At 38.9% G+C, this 17,376-nt stretch overlaps 1 protein-coding gene and 1 non-coding gene across 2 annotated transcripts; both read right to left on the bottom strand.

The window, feature by feature from the left end:
- On the bottom strand, positions 1-108 carry LOC148570438 (small nucleolar RNA R71). The gene has a single exon (XR_015880345.1). It is a non-coding gene; the product is annotated as a small nucleolar RNA R71 (small nucleolar RNA).
- A 12,115-nt stretch (positions 109-12,223) lies between these two features.
- Positions 12,224-12,967, bottom strand: LOC148570437 (uncharacterized). The gene has a single exon (XM_088507041.1). The coding sequence runs from the start codon at positions 12,965-12,967 to the stop codon at positions 12,224-12,226; it is 744 nt and encodes a 247-aa protein (XP_088363167.1).
- Positions 12,968-17,376: the final 4,409 nt, after the last annotated feature.

The following is a 17,376-nucleotide window of genomic DNA, read 5'->3' as shown; positions in this document are numbered from 1 at the left end:
AAGCTTAGAGTGGATGTTCAAACCTTCAGACAGAAAGAAGGTGAATCCCTCTATGAAGCTTGGGAGAGATATAAGGAACTGACCAAAAAGTGTCCTTCTGACATGCTTTCAGAATGGACCATCCTGGATATATTCTATGATGGTCTGTCTGAATTAGCTAAGATGTCATTGGATACTTCTGCAGGTGGATCCATTCACCTAAAGAAAATGCCTGCAGAAGCTCAAGAACTCATTGACATGGTTGCTAACTACCAGTTTATGTATACTTCTGAGAGGAATCCTGTGAGTAATGGGACGCCTCAGAAGAAGGGAGTTCTTGAAATTGATACTCTGAATGCCATATTTGCTCAGAATAAAATATTGACTCAGCAAGTCAATATGATTTCTCAGAGTCTGAATGGAATGCAAGCTGCATCCAACAGTACTCAAGAGGCATCTTCTGAAGAAGAGGCTTATGATCCTGAGAACCCTGCAATAGCAGAGGTGAATTACATGGGTGAACCCTATGGAAACACCTATAATCCCTCATGGAGAAATCACCCAAATCTCTCATGGAAGGATCAACAAAAGCCTCAACAAGGCTTTAATAATGGTGGAAGAAACAGGTTTAGCAATAGCAAGCCTTTTCCATCATCCACTCAGCAACAGACAGAGAACTCTGAACAAAATACCTCTAATTTAGCAAACTTAGTGTCTGATCTATCTAAGGCCACTCTGAGTTTCATGAATGAAACAAGGTCCTCCATTAGAAATTTGGAGGCACAAGTGGGCCAGTTGAGTAAGAAGATCACTGAAACCCCTCCTAGTGCCCTCCCAAGCAATACAGAAGAAAATTCAAAAGGAGAGTGCAAGGCCATTGATATAACCATCATGGCCAAATCCAAGGAGGAAGGGGAGGACGTGAATCCCAAGGAGGAAGACCTCCTGGGACGTCCAGTGATCAATAAGGAGTTTTCCTCTGAGGAACCAAAGGACTCTGAGGCTCATCTAGAGACCATAGAGATTCCATTAAACCTCCTTACGCCCTTCATGAGCTCTGATGAGTATTCCTCTTCAGAAGAGAATGAGGATGTTACTGAAGAGCAAGTTGCCAAGTTCCTTGGTGCAATCATGAAGCTGAACGCCAATTTATTTGGTAATGAGACTTGGGGAGATGAACCTCCCCTGTTCACCAATGAACTAAATGCATTGGATCAACTGAGATTGCCTCAGAAGAAACAGGATCCTGGAAAATTCCTAATACCTTGTACCATAGGCACCATGACCTTTGAGAAGGCTCTATGTGACCTTGGGTCAGGAATAAACCTCATGCCACTCTCTGTAATGGAGAAACTGGAAATCTTTGAGGTGCAAGCTGCCAGAATCTCATTAAAAATGGCAGACAACTCAAGAAAAGAGGCTTATGGACAAGTAGAAGACGTGTTAGTAAAGGTTGAAGGCCTTTACATCCCTGCTGATTTCATAATCCTGGATACTAGGAAGGATGAGGATGAATCCATCATTCTTGGAAGACCCTTCCTAGCCACAGCAAGAGCTGTGATTGATGTAGACAGAGGTGAACTAGTCCTTCAATTGAATGAGGACTCCCTTGTGTTTAAAACTCAAGGTCATCCTTCTGTAAACATGGAAAAGAGGCACAGTAAGCTTCTCTCACTACAGAGTCAAACAGAGCCCCCACAATCAAACTATAAGTTTGGTGTTGGGAGGCCACAACCAAACTCTAAGTTTGGTGTTGAACTCCCATATCCAAACTCTAAGTTTGGTGTTGGGAAGTCTCAACAATGCTCTGAACATCTGTGAGGCTCCATGAGAGCCCACTGTCAAGCTATTGACATTAAAGAAGCGCTTGTTGGGAGGCAACCCAATTTTTATTTATCTAATTTTATTTTTTATTTTATTGTTCTTTCATGTTTTATTAGGTTCATGATCATGTGGAGTCACAAAATAAATAGAAAAATCAAAAACAGAATCAAAAACAGCAGAAGAAAAATCACACCCTGGAGGAAGGGCTTATTGGCGTTTAAACGCCAGTAAGGAGCATCTGGCTGGCGTTCAACGCCAGAACAGAGCATGGATCTGGCGCTGAACGCCAGAAACAAGCATAGAACTGGCGTTCAACGCCAGAAACATGCTGCATCTGGGCGTTGAACGCCCAGAACAAGCATCAGTTCGGCGTTTAAACGCCAGAATTGCATGCAAAGGCATTTTACATGCCTAATTGGTGTAGGGATGTAAATCCTTGACACCTCAAGATCTGTGGACCCCACAGGATCCCCACCTTCCCTCCTCATAATCCTAGATTCTTTCACATCTTCTTCTTCTTCTATTCCTTTCTTCTTTTTCTCGAGGACGAGCAAACATTCTAAGTTTGGTGTGGAAAAAGTATTGCTTTTTTGTTTTTCCATAACCATTGATGGCACCTAAGGCCGGAGAAACCTCTAGAAAGAGGAAAGGGAAGACAAAAAGCTTCCATCAAGGGTCTATAGCTCAGTGGTAGAACATTTGACTGCAAATCAAGAGATCCCTGAGATACCTCAGGGGTTACATTTTCTTCCACACAATTATTGGGGACAATTAAGGGTGGAACATCAAGAGCACTCCATCATCCTTCATAAAATTAGAGAAGATCAAAGAGCTATGAGGGAGGAGCAACAAAGACAAGGAAGAGACATAGAAGAGCTCAAGGACATCATTGGTTCCTCAAGGAGAAAATGCCACCATCACTAAGGTGGACTCATTCCTTGTTCTTAAACTTTCTGTTTTTTGTTTACTTATGTTAAATGTTTATCTATTTTTGTGTCTTTATTACATGATCATTAGTGTCTAAGTGTCTATGCCTTAAAGTAGTGAATATGAATCCATCACCTCTCTTAAATGAAAAATGTTTTTAAAACAAAAGAACAAGAAGTACATGGTTTCGAATTCATCCTTGAAACTAGTTTAATTATTTTGATGTGGTGATAATACTTTTTGTTTTCTGAATGAATGCTTGAACAGTACATATGTCTTTTGAAGTTGTTGTTTAAGAATGTTAAATATGTTGGCTCTTGAAAGAATGATAACAAGGAGACATGTTATTTGATAATATGAAAAATTATAAAAATGATTCTTGAATTAAGAAAAAGCAGTGAATACAAAAGCTTGCAGAAAAAAATGGCAAAAAAAAAAAGAAAAAAGAAAAAGAAAAAGCAAGCAGAAAAAGCCAAAAGCTCTTAAAACCAAAAGGCAAGAGCAAAAAGCCAATAGCCCTTAAAACCAAAAGGCAAGGGTAATAAAAAGGATCCTAAGGCTTTGAGCATCAGTGGATAGGAGGGCCTAAAGGAATAAAATCCTGGCCTAAGCGGCTAAACCAAGTTGTCCCTAACCATGTGCTTGTGGCGTGAAGGTGTCAAGTGAAAACTTGAGAGTGAGCGGTTAAAGTCAAGGTCCAAAGCAAAAAAAAAGAGTGTGCTTAAGAACCCTGGACACCTCTAATTGGGGACTTTAGCAAAGCTGAGTCACAATCTGAAAAGGTTCACCCAGTTATGTGTCTGTGGCATTTATGTATCCGGTGGTAATACTGGAAAACAAAGTGCTTAGGGCCACGGCCAAGACTCATAAAGTAGCTGTGTTCAAGAATCAACATACTGAACTAGGAGAATCAATAACACTATCTGAACTCTGAGTTCCTATAGATGTCAATCATTCTGAACCTCAATGGATAAAGTGAGATGCCAAAACTATTCAAGAGGCAAAAAGCTACAAGTCCCGCTCATCGGATTGGAGCTATGTTTCATTGATGGTTCCGAATTTATAGTATATTCTCTTCTTTTTATCCTATTTGATTTTCAGTTGCTTGGGGACAAGCAACAATTTAAGTTTGGTGTTGTGATGAGCGGATAATTTATACGCTTTTTGGCATTATTTTTAGTATATTTTTAGTAGGATCTAGTTACTTTTAGGGATGTTTTTATTAGTTTTTATGTTAAATTCACATTTCTGTACTTTACTATGAGTTTGTGTGTTTTTTTGTGATTTCAGGTATTTTCTGGCTGAAATTGAGGGACTTGAGCAAAAATCAGATTCAGAGGTAGAAGAAGGACTGCTGATGCTGTTGGATTCTGACCTCCCTACACTCAAAGTAGACTTTCTGGAGCTACAAAACTCAAAATGGCACGCTTCCAATTGATTTGGAAAGTAGACATCCAGGGCTTTCCAGAAATATATAATAGTTCATACTTTGGCCGAGTTTAGACGACGCAAAAGGGCGTTGAACGCCAGTTCTACGCTGCAGTCTGGAGTTAAACGCCAGAAACACGTTACAAACTAGCGTTCAACTCCAAGAATGACCTCTCCACGTGTAAACTTCAAGCTTAGCCCAAGCACACACCAAGTGGGCCCCGGAAGTGGATTTATGCATCAATTACTTACTTCTGTAAACCCTAGTAACTAGTTTAGTATAAATAGGACTTTTTACTAGTGTATTAGACATCTTCGGATCATCTTATGAACTTTGGATCATATTGATCACGTTGGGGGCTGGCCATTCGGCCATGCCTGAACCTTCATCACTTATGTATTTTTAACGGTAGAGTTTCTGCACTCCATATATTAAGGTGTGGAGCTCTGCTGTTCCTCATGATTTAATGCAAAGTACCACTGTTTTTCTATTCAATTCAACTTATTCTGATTCTAAGATATCCATTCGTTCCCAAGAACATGATGAATGTGATGATTATGTGACGCTCATCATCATTCTCACTCATGAACGCGTGCCTGACAAACACTTCCGTTCTACATGCAAACAACCTAGAATGAATATCTCTTAGATATCTAATACAGGGGACCGAGTCCGAGTTATTAGTATCTTTGTGGTATAAGTTAGAACCCATAGATGGCCATTCCTGAGATCCGAAAAGTCTAAACCTTGTCTGTGGTATTCCGAGTAGGATCTGGGAAGGGATGGCTGTGACGAACTTCAAACTCGCGAGTGCTGGGCGTAGTGACAGACGCAAAAAGAGGGTGAATCCTATTCCAGTATGATCGAGAACCTCCAGATGATTAGCCATGCCGTGACAGAGCATTTGGACCTTTTTCACAGAGAGGATGGGATGTAGCCATTGACAATGGTGATGCCCTTACAGAAAGCTTGCCATGGAAAGGAGTAAGACTGATTGGATGAAGACAGCAGGAAAGCAGAGATTCAGAGGAAAGAAAGCATCTCTATACGCTTATCTAAAATTCTCACCAATGAATTACATAAGTATTTTTATCTTTACTTTCTGTTTATTTATTATTATTATTATTATTCGAAAACTCTATAACCATTTGATATCCGCCTGACTGAGATTTACAAGGTGACCATAGCTTGCTTCATACCAACAATCTCCGTGGGATCGACCCTTACTCACGTAAGGTTTTATTACTTGGACGACCCAGTGCACTTGCTGGTTAGTTGTGCGAAGTTGTGAAGTTATGTTTGGACCATGGTATTGTGCACCAGTTTGTTGGCGCCATTGCCAGGGAGAGAACGAACAACAAATTTTACAACCTCTGAGTAACAATTTCGCATACCATAACTCTAGCTGGCCTAATCTTTGTAGGCCAAGACTAGTTGATACTTATATATACTTATATATGTCTCTTTACTCTTATTCTTCCTTTGAGCTTTTAATTATCTACCTTTCTTACGACGTGCTTATATATGTACATTGTCGAGTGTGAGCGATTGAAAAATTGTCTTTTCCTCAAGTTTTAAATCATGTCACAGGTTTCTAGTATAATATTCCTTTCTATATATACATATTTGTATCTTAATCTTGTGTCATAGAACCAAACCATAATTGAATTATGACTTAAGCTATAATACCCTATCACCCTAAGCCTTACCTTTAACCATAAAGCAAAGGATAACAAAGTGTCATGACAATTTTAAAACTCATACCATACTATATATATATATATATATAGAGAGAGAGAGAGAGAGAAAGAAGTAGTAATACTAGAAGTCCGATAAAGGAATAAAAGCTCAAAGTCACATAAAGCGAAATTACAAAGCGCGAAATGTTCATGCATGATAACTAAACGCGTTGGTACTAAAAGAACAAGACATAATATATATATATATATATATATAAAACCTTGTAGATAGATCCAGAATACACAAGGTAATAATAACTAAGGTAAACAATAGAGTTTTAAAGTTCAAAATAGCAACAACCTATCTCTCAAGGTTTTCAGAAATAAAGCCTCTAAGGCAACAAAGTTATATAAATGCAAATGACGAGAGAGTAACTACATCATAATAACCAAAATACAAAAAGATAGCAAAAGATCCTCCGCTCTGTCACCATCCCGCAACTCACCAAAGTGGGTTACGACCTGCATCTGAAAAATAACAACAACATATGGTATGAGAACCAGAGGTTCTTAGTATGGTAACAGTGTCCAATATGTAAGATATAAGGTTCTGGGACGCCAAAGACAATCCTAGAACTTCACATCGATACAGATATTTAAGGTTAACAAAATAAATAATTCAAACCATAAATTAGGGTATTATAACTTAAGGGATTTCTAATTTTGACTAAAACACCGCTGTCCCACAACCTTCACCAACCTATCCGCCATGCGATCCCATCGCTACCGCCTACCAAGCCTCCTCAATCCCAGCAGAAAACATAGGTAATGCAAACAAGTAAAGTACAGATAAAGTACATATACAGCAAGTAGAACAATTAGCAAGTAGACATGTGATACATTTAGGCACAACAGAAATTAAGCAAAGCAGACAAGCATATAGGTGATGCATATGATGAATGCCTATCCTATTTGGCTCGTGATATTACTTGTCGGTTCAAGATGCACGACACATTCCCGGGATGTCGCCTTTCTGCCATGACCGGGGTTATAGTGCCCTGTTCACTCTTTCTTGCGCCCCGCGAGTTATAGTGTCTGGCACACTCTTTCGGGTTATAGTGCCTGAGTTCACTCTGACGGCAGAGAAGGTTATACGAGCAAGAGACTGCCTCAGTCTTCACATCTCAATGTAGGCGGGAGGCTGCCTTGGCCCCTAAGCTGGCACCGCTACCTCGACAAGCGGGAGACTGCCACAACCCTTGTCCAAGGCATATAGCAACTTACAAAATCAATGCATGTCACCTGAGCGGGAAACTGCCACAACCTTCACATCTGAACGTAGGCGGGAGACTGCCACAGTGATGAGGGAAAATTGATTCCACACAAACTCACCGACAAGTGTACCGGGTCGCATCAAGTAGTAAAACTCACAAAACTGAAGTCGATCCCACAGGGATTGATGGATTGAGCAATTTTAGTTTGGTGATGAATTTAGTTAAGCAAACAGTTGATGATTTGAGAGAAATTTGATTAACAGCAAGTAAATTGCAAGAAAGTAACGTGCAGAAAGTAAATTGGCAAAATCTTAAATTGCAGAAGAATTAAATTGCAGAAACTTAGAGAACAAGAAATTAAAAGAGCTGAAACTTAAATTGCAAGAAAGGTAAATAACAGAATCTTAAAGTGAAAGAAATTTAAATTGCAGAATCTAAATTGCCAAGAAACTTAAATTGCATGAATAATAAAAGGATTTGGGTGCTGGGAATCAAAACAGAATGCAAACTGCAGTAAATTAGAAAGCTCTAAGGTGAAGAAATTCAAAGAAAGTGATTCATCAGGGATTAGAGATACTGTAATCCTTCATGAATCAAATTGGTCTCAACTCTTTTCTCAATCATTTGGTAGATCTATAGTGGATTGAAATTGATTGGATCCCAAGTCCTTGGCAATCCAATCTCTCTAATCACAATCAATCTTGCTAATTCCTTGATCTAATTATCATGAGAAGAGGTGAAGTGCATATCTCTCATCCGTAAGCCACACTAACTCTCAAGATCTCAATTCCTCCCGAATAGTGTTGATCAAGAGAGTAGTGAAGGATAGAGCTCCAATTCTAATGCAAGTGATTCCCCTTCCGAGGCTCACACAAGCATTCACTGAATTAAACCCCCTTTTGGAGTGAATAATTCAAAATCAAAACAGAAGATACCCAATAGCTACACAATTTAATTGAGAAGAAGAAGAATTTTATTGATTCATTGGAATTACAATAGAGCTCCTCCCTCTAATGAAATTGGGGTTTAGTTCAGCATTGCTCTAGTACCAAAACAGAAAAGAAAAATGCAGAAGAAGAAGAAGAATAGAAGGAAAAATAGAAAGCAAATAAAATCAGATCTCAGAATTCTACAGAACTCCTAAAACAGAACTAAAAGGAAAAATAATAAGAAGGTGAAAAGAAGATCCTATTAAAATCAAATTTTCTCCTATTTATACACTTTCTAATTTAGTCATCAAGTACTTGGAGTGGGCTTTTTTGCCTCTGATGAAGTGGGTCAGGATTGGTACTTAGTTGCAGCTCCAGGGGAACGTAGCGTTCTGAAAGAGAGCGCAGCGTTCTTTTACTGACGCGTACGCATCCCTTGTGCGTGCGCGTCCCTTGCGTTTTTGCACATCGACGCGTACACGTACCATATGCGTGTGTGTCGTTGCTGTCTCTAGCCTCAGCCATGCTTGCGCGCACCATTCACACATGCGCGTCCTTGATAGCGTTCTTCAAACGAGCGCTACGTTCGCGCCATGAGCGCTCCCCATGCGTGCGCATCCTGTGCGCGTGCGCGTGGATGGCAAAATGTGAATTCCCAGCTTTCGTGCCACCCACGTGTTTGCGTGCTTCTTCCAAGATGCTACATCGACGCGTGCGTGTCGATACCAAATCTTCAATCCCAAATTCGAAACTTTCTCTAAAATACTCATTCAAATAACGTAGCGCTCTCTTTGCAAATGAGCGCTGATCACATCCACGCGTATGCATCATGCACGCGTACGCGTGGGTCTTCAAAAAATCTTTGCCCGACGCGTAAGCATCCTGAACACGTTTGTGTCGCAAGAGAACGTAGCGTTCTCTATTTTAGCGCAACGTTATTCTGCACTACCTCTCTTTCTCTTCATTTTTTCACCTGAAATCAACCAAACATGCAATCAAAGTCTCACCAAAATCATAAGGTTTTGCATTATTCATAATAATCACCTAATTCTTGCATAAATCTTGTAATTTTGTACAAAATTACTAATGTTTGATTGAATCAAGATAAACATAAAATTCCACTCCAATCATTTACTTATTGTGCAAGAAATGCATGAAACCAAATGAAAACAAATGAAAATTGCTAGTAAAACTAGCATAAGATGACTTGTCATCACACAGCCCCTACGATGGAGAACAATGCATATCACAATCACATACTCAATCTCGGAGATCACTGCTCGTAGCACAAGTCTGCTTATACTCGTCTCATTAACCATAATCATTCATGTTTCTCAATTCATTGTCACCTCAACACTCCGCCCAGACACTCAAGCTATTCCATCCACAGAACTTCCCAAGCCTAGTCATCAACTTCTAAACTTCTCAAATTCCTTTCTTGTGATCTTCTTGTCATGCCATCTTTTAGCTCTCTCCTTTGTATATCTTAGCATTCTCATAAGCTTCCAATCTGAACTCATCCAGCTCATTGAGTTGCAATAGCCTTTTCTCTCCTGCTGCTTGAGAGTCAAGATTGAGGAGCTTGGTAGCCCAGAAAGCTTTGTGTTTGAGCTCCACAGGAAGGTGACAGGATTTGCCATAGATTAGCTGAAAAGTGACTTTCCAATTGGAGTTTTGAATGTTGTTCTATATGTCCATAGAGTATCATCCAATTTTCTTGCCCAATCTTTTCTAGTGATCCCAACTATCTTCTCCAAGATTCTGTTTAGCTCCCTATTTGCCAATTCATCCTGGCCATTAGTCTGAGGATGATATGGTGTGGCCACTTTGTGAATTACTCCATATTTGTGGAGCAGCTTTTCATTGGTTTGTTACAAAAGTGGCTGCCACCATCACTGATAAATCTCTTTGGTACTCCAAACCTAGTGAAGATATTTCTTTTAAGAAACTGTAGAACTATATTAGCATCACATGTAGTGGTTGCCATAGCTTCCACCCATTTTGAAACATATTCTACAGCCACCAAGATGTATTTGAAGGAGTATGATGGGGGAAATGGTCCCATGAAGTCTATGCCCCAGAGATCAAACACTTCCACTTCCGAAATGAAGTTTTGAGGCATTTCATTCCTCCTTGTTAGTCCTCCAGCTCTTTAGCATTCATTGCATTGGTGTACAAACTCTCTGGCATCTTTGAATATGGTTGGCCAATAGAATTCACTTTGAAGCACTTTAGTAGCTATTCTCTCTGGCTCAAAATGTCCACCATAAGCTGAACCATGACAGTGCCACAATATGTCTCTCACTTCATTCTCAGGAACACACCTTCTTATCATTCCATCTGAACACCTCTTAAATAAAAAGGGCTCATCCCACAAGAATTTCTTGGCTTCTTTAAGCAGCTTCTTCACTTGTTGTCTGGTAAACTCTTGAGGAATCTTCCTTCTAACTTTGTAATTTGCAATATCAGCAAACCAAGGTGCTTGTTGGACTTGGAGAAGATATTCATCTGGGAACTTCTCATTCACTGGTTGATGTTCATCTTGGTTAGTCTCTCGTGGAAGTCTTGACAAATGGTCTACAACTTGGTTCTCACTTCCCTTTCTGTCTCTCACTTCAATGTTAAATTCTTGTAGCAATAGCAACACCTAATAAGCCTTGGCTTTGAATCCTGTTTAGACATGAGATACTTGAGAGCAGCATGATCAGTATATACTACAACTTTTGAACCAATTAAGTATTGTCTAAATTTATCAAATGCATATACAATTGCCAAGAGCTCTTTCTCGGTGGTGGTATAATTTTTCTGTGCCCCATTCAACACCTTACTTGCATAGTATATAACATGATGCAGCTTGTCTTTCTTTTGCCCCAACACAGCACCAATTGCAAAGTCACTTGCATCACACATGAGTTCAAAAGGCAATTTCCAATCTGGGGGTGTGATGATTGGTGCTGTAGTGAGTTTATTTTTTTAAAATTTCAAAGGCATGCCTACAGCTATCATCAAAGACAAAGGGATCGTCAACCACTAATAAGTTACTTAGTGGTTTAGCTATTTTTGAAAAGTCTTTGATGAATCTCCTGTAAAAACCAGCATGTCCAAGAAAACTTCTTACTGCTTTCACATTAATGGGTATAGGAAGCTTTTCTATGATCTCTATTTTAGCTTTATCAACTTCTATACCTTTGCTTGAAATTTTATGCCCAAGAACTATCCCTTCAGGAACCATGAAATTGCATTTCTCCCAATTCAAGAACAAATTAGTTTCTTGGCATCTTTTCAAGACAAGAGTTAAATGATGCAAGCAGGTATCAAATGAATTGCCAAAGACAGAAAAATCATCCATGAAGACTTTTAAAAAATTTTCTACCATGTCAGAAAATATAGAAAGCATACACCTTTGAAAGGTAGCAGGGGCATTGCATAGCCCAAAGGGCATCCTTCTGTAGGCAAAGACTCCGAATGGCCATGTGAAGGAGGTCTTCTCTTGATCCTTGGGATCCACCACTATTTGATTATACCCAGAGTACCCATCCAAGAAGCAATAATATGCATGGCCAGCCAATCTTTCCAGCATCTGATCAATGAAGGGGAGAGGGAAGTGATCCTTCCTTGTGGCATCATTCAGTCTTCTATAATCAATGTATATTCTCCACCCTGTCACTGTCCTTGTGGGAATGAGTTCATTCTTCTCATTAAAGAGGACAGTCATGCCACCTTTTTTTGGCACACTTGAACAGGGCTTACCCAAAAGCTGTCAGAGATTGGGTATGTGATTCCAGCATTCCACAGCTTCATCACTTCTTTTTGAACCACCTCCTTCATGGTTGGGTTAAGCCTTCTTTGGGGTTGTACCACAGGCCTTGAGTCCTCTTCTAGCAAGATTTTGTGCATACAAATTGCAGGGCTTATACCTTTGATGTCATCAATTGTCCATCCTAAAGTTGTCTTGTGAGTCTTCAACACCTCAATCAGTTTGGCTTCATCTTGTGTGCTCAATGATGAATTGATAATTACTGGAAGGATATCCTTTTCACCAAGATATGCATATTTGAGATGAGGAAGGAGGGGCTTCAACTCTTGCTTTGGCACCTCCTCTTTCTTGCCTTCAAAAGAGATTTCAATCACTTGTTCTTCTAATACATCTTGTTCTACTTCTATTTCCTCTGCTTGTTCTTCCTAGCCATTAGCTTCAAGCACCTCTTCCTCCAATTTTTCTATCATTTCCACCCTCATATGCTTTTCCTTCTCAGGGGGATATTGCATGGTCTTAAAGACATTGATGATCATTTTCTCATTGTGCACCCTGAAGGTCATCTCCCCTTTTTCCACATCAATGATAGCTCTTGCTGTTGCTAAGAAAGGTCTACCCAAGATAATTGTGTTGTGTCCTTCTTCTTCTATGTCCAAAATGACAAAATTGGTAGGGAATATAAATTCTCCAATCTTCACCAATAAGTTCTCCACAACCCCATTGGGTATTTTAAGTGATCTATCAGCCATTTGAAGTGACATTCTGGTGGGTTTGACTTCCTCTATTGCAAGTTTTTTCATTAGTGAGAGAGGCATCAAATTGATCCTGGCACCTAAGTTACAGAGAGCTTTTTCCAAGGTTATATTGCCTATGGTGCATGATATGATGAAACTCCCAAGATCTTTGAGTTTTGGTGGGAGACCTCTTTGAATCACTGCACTACACTCTTGGGTCAAGACCATTGTCTCCTTCTCATTCCAGCTTCTCTTCTTGTTAATGAGTTCTTTGAGGAATTCGGCATACAAAGGCATTTGTTCTAGAGCTTCAGCAAGGGAAATGTTGATTTCCAACTTCTTAAAAATCTCCAAAAATTTGGGAAATTGTTGGTCCTTGAGCTCTCTTTGCAACCTTTGAGGGTACGGCAAAGGAGAGATATAAGGTGATGACATGTCATCATGTCATGTTTTTCTATGCTTTTTCATACAAGAAATTGATAATTAGTGCTTATATATTGCATTCTTTTATGCTTAAATGGTATATTTCCTTGATCTTTTAATTTTATAAATTTGGTAGGAAATAAGAAGAAAAAGAAGCACAAAATAAGCTAAAAAGGAGAAAAAAAGAACTTTGGGGCACACTTTGAAGTTGGAGCACACTTTGGAGCCTTAGGCCACGCTTTTAAAAGTGTGGCCCATAACCAAATCAAGGAAACATCACAACCAGCACTCAAAGCTCAGTGAACTTAGCTTTGCCGTACAAGAAACTTAGCTTGGAGGCAAGAATTTTCGCTAAGTTAAAAGTTGGGCGTTTACAGCATGATCATGCCTCCTTCAAAGGGCCATAACTTGAGCTACAGATGTCCAATTGATGTGCTTTCAGTTGCATTGGAAAGCTGACATTCAGAGCTTTCCAACGATGTATCATAGTCCATATTTGGCACGAAATTTAGGCACAAGTGAAATGCATCTTTAAGGGCAAAAAATAAGCAAAAAAATCAGCCAATGCTTCCACCAAGGCTCGAAGGGGGAGACACAAGGAAAACAAGGAAAGCAAGAAAAGAGTGCTCAGTTCACTTTTCCAACTTAGCTTTTTCGGGCTCCTCCCCAAAGAAAATCAAAGTGCAACATTTGAAAAAGGCCTCCACCAAAGTTCGAACCCAAGACCCCACACTCAAGCAAGGCGCTACACAAGGGGAGCTCAGTTGGTTTTCCCAACTGAGCACTACTTCCCCCATCTCCCCACATTTTGGCACGCCCAAAGGCACCAAGGAGCAAGCATGATGCGCAACAATTTGGCACACTAAGGGGCTGGGACGCACAAGTTGACACGGACAGCAACATTGGGGTGCTCAGTTTGGTTTTCCAACTGAGCCGTCCCTGGGAGGTGCAATATTGGGCCAAAATTCAACCAAAATTTCAATTAAATTCAATTCTTCACCAAATTAAATCAAGGCCAACAAACCCATCTCTCTTCAAATCCAAAGCAAGCAAAGCCCACATCATCACTCAAAGGCACAAGAACAAGCTAGAATTAGGATTTTCATTTAATTTGTTTTTCATTTCAATTTCATTTTATTTTGTAAAAAGCCTATATAAAGGCATCACTCTCATTTTCAAAGGGAGAGCTCGATTAGAAAGGAGGCTAGCTCCAATAGGGAGTTGTGCACTCTTTAGTTTTCATTTTGCTTTCTCTCTTAATTTTCTTTTCTGTTTTGAAATTTTGGATTGAGATTGGAAGGAATTCTGTTTTCATTCTCCATCTGCAACTTCTCTTGTTCTTCTTCTGCAATTTACTCTTCCATTTTCATTTTGTAATTGTTCTTGTTGGATCAAGGAAGGATTTGAGATCTAGACTTGTTTTCTAGTCTCTTCCACTCCTGAGATCTTGAACCACTTTTAAATTGCTGCAAATTAAGCACTGCTTTTCTGTTTTGAATTCTTCAAGCAATTTTCCTTTTCTGTTTAAATCTGTTGCATGATTTTGCACCTTTTACTTCTCTGTTTGATTGCTATTTACACTTTCCTGTTAAATTTTAATTTCCAGCACCCACTCCCCTTTATATTTCATGCAATTTACATTTCTTGTCATTTAAGATTCTTGCAATTTACATTTCTTACTCTTTAAGTTACTTGCCAATTTACATTCTGCAACTTTAAATTCATTGCCATTTACTTTTTGTTGGCTACAATTTCACACAATTCACTCAATGTTAGCTTGACTAAATTAATCACCCACTAAAGTTGCTTGATCCATCAATCCCTGTGGGATTGACCTCACTCTAAGTGAGTTTTACTACTTGATACGACCCGGTACACTTGCCGGTGAGTTTTTGGTGTTTTGGAAATTCATTTTTCCACAAAAAATACCACCAAGTTTTTGGCGCCGTTGCCGGGGATTGATTAGATCAACAATGATTAAGTGGGTGAGAAGTCTAGATCAAGCATTTTCTTTGTTTTTATTCTTTGTTTTAAGTTGATAGCAAGGTGTTTGAGCTATTGCCTCACTAAGAAATTCTTTCTCTGTGACATGAATTTCAATTTTCATTGATGTTTACAAAGTACAAATGGAGTACAACTCATCTTATGGTCAAACAAAATTTTATGGGATATCACCCACCATCACCAATCTCTAATGGTGGTTGGGAATATCACCAAGAAACTTCAAATTCTGGGAACTCCAATTCATGGAGCTATGCTTCAGAACCACAAGATGAGAAAGAAAATCATATGGGATATTTCCCTCCACCACAAGATAATTCAAGTCATTATTCCAATGGTGGTTGGGAGTATTACCAAGAAACTGCAAATTCTGAGCAGTCAACTCACATGAGAGATTGTCCAACCTCACCTCCCACTTCTACATTTGAAAATTCATCATCATCTAAATATGCCTCAACACAAACTTCCACGAGCCAAAGCCTCTCAAAGCTTGAGACCATGTTTGAAAAATATGAGAGGGAGGCACAGATATCCTGGAACGAGCAAGAGAATTCATTCAAAAATATAGAAGTGATGGTAAACCAAATGTTAAGTGCAAGGGAGAAAGTAGAAGAGCAAGATGAGGAGGCTACTACATCAAGTGAACTTCCAATGAAGAATGAGGTGGTTGAAAATGAAACTGCACTTGAGGTGACAAAGGAACATGAACATTTACAACCCTCACAAACTTCCCTTGAATCTGTGATCAAAAAATATGAAGAGGAGATGAAGAAATCTTGGGAAGAACAACAAACCTCCTCCATAAAAGAACTATTAAGTCAAATGTTGAGTGCAAAGAAAGGAGTGGAGGAACAAAAAAGTGAGGAAGTCATTCAAGAGAATTCACACCCAAGTGAAATGGAGAAGTGCACAGAGGAAGAGCTCACGAAACCACCATTGCAAGAAGCTCTTAATGAAGAAATCACTCCAACAATCACACAACCACCAAGTCTTGAATCCAAAGAAGTGAAGGCAACTAGCAAGAGCACCAATTCTGTCCCTAAGCCAGCAAGCAAGATCAATCAAGCCATTTGTAAAAGGAAGCTTGCTGAGGAAAGGCCAAGACAAGGGACAGTAGCTGAATCTTCTTCTCCCTTGAGGTCATTCCTCTTAACAAACTGAAAGAAGAGGAAGAAAGTGAAGAACAACATGTCAAGCTAATGACACTAAAAGAGCACTTGTTGGGAGGTAACCCAACCGTAGGTAACACTTCTTCTCTGCTTTGTTTTCTTTCTTTGCTTTGTTTAAATTCAATACATTGGCATATGGTTATATTCTAAGTTTGGTGTTGCCTTGCAACAAATTGTTTTCAATCTTTTTGGATGATTGCATCAAATCAAAAATGAAAGTGACACACCAAGATTCTAAGTTTAGTGTGCCACTTATTTTCTATGCAATTCATTCAAGCAACACTACTTGTCTGCATAATCATAATGCCTCTGCAGTTTTATTTCTCTCTTTTAATTTGACACTTTTTCATTCTACTTTCTTTAGTCATTTTTTTTGTTTTTAAATGCTTTCATTTTAGTTTGCTTATTCACTGTGTTTGTTAATACATCACCAAGAGAGCTTTATTCATGACAGATTCTTGACTTGGTGATTGTACTTAACAAATAACAGTTTCATTTGCTTAGTTTTAATTTAAATAAATTGACATATGATTGCATTCTAAGTTTGGTGTTGCTATGCAACAAAATTTTCTTCCAATCCTTACCAATACTTGCATTAATTCCAAGTGAAAGTGTCACACTAAGTTTGGTGTGCCACTTATCTTTTATGCCATGTATCATGCACACCTTCTTATATATGCAATCAAAATGTCTCTATCTCTTATGCCTTGATTATTATCTTTAATTTTGCTTGCTTAGAACACATGTGCTACTAACATTTCATTGTATAAGACATTCATGATCCATCTTAGCCCCATAGCCATTGTTCTAATTGTTGAATGAGGATGAGCAAGCATTCTGAGTTTGGCAAGGGAAAGGGAAGAATAAGAGGAAAATGACAACAATAATGAAGATGAACTACAAGGTTGTAGAGTTCCTTTTCTTCTCATTTGTTTCCAGCACTTAAATTGCATGATTGTCTTTATCTTTTCTGTATGCATGTGTGGTATGAATAAGCATAGCTTGAATATTGATTTGTAACATGTTGCCATGCCATTATGACTACCAACTTGAGTTTTGTAAAGCTTAAAGCAGTAAAGTATCATGATCATAAACAAACAAGGCATTAAAGAAGATTTTAGCATGTGCATACAAGTATTGGAAAGCTAGTATGATTAATTGTTGCTCAATTGCATTGGATTTTATTTAATTGAAGTTTTCATCTAGTACTTTTTGTGAAATCTTTTGAAAACATGAAAACCTTGAAGAAGC

The sequence above is a fragment of the Arachis ipaensis genome, chromosome B3, assembly GCF_059453495.1.
Source record: "Arachis ipaensis isolate K30076 ecotype BB chromosome B3, ASM5945349v1, whole genome shotgun sequence".
Classification (NCBI taxonomy): Eukaryota; Viridiplantae; Streptophyta; class Magnoliopsida; order Fabales; family Fabaceae; genus Arachis; species Arachis ipaensis.
Note: the sequence above shows the minus strand (reverse complement) of the source record. Positions and strands in the feature narration are given on the sequence as shown.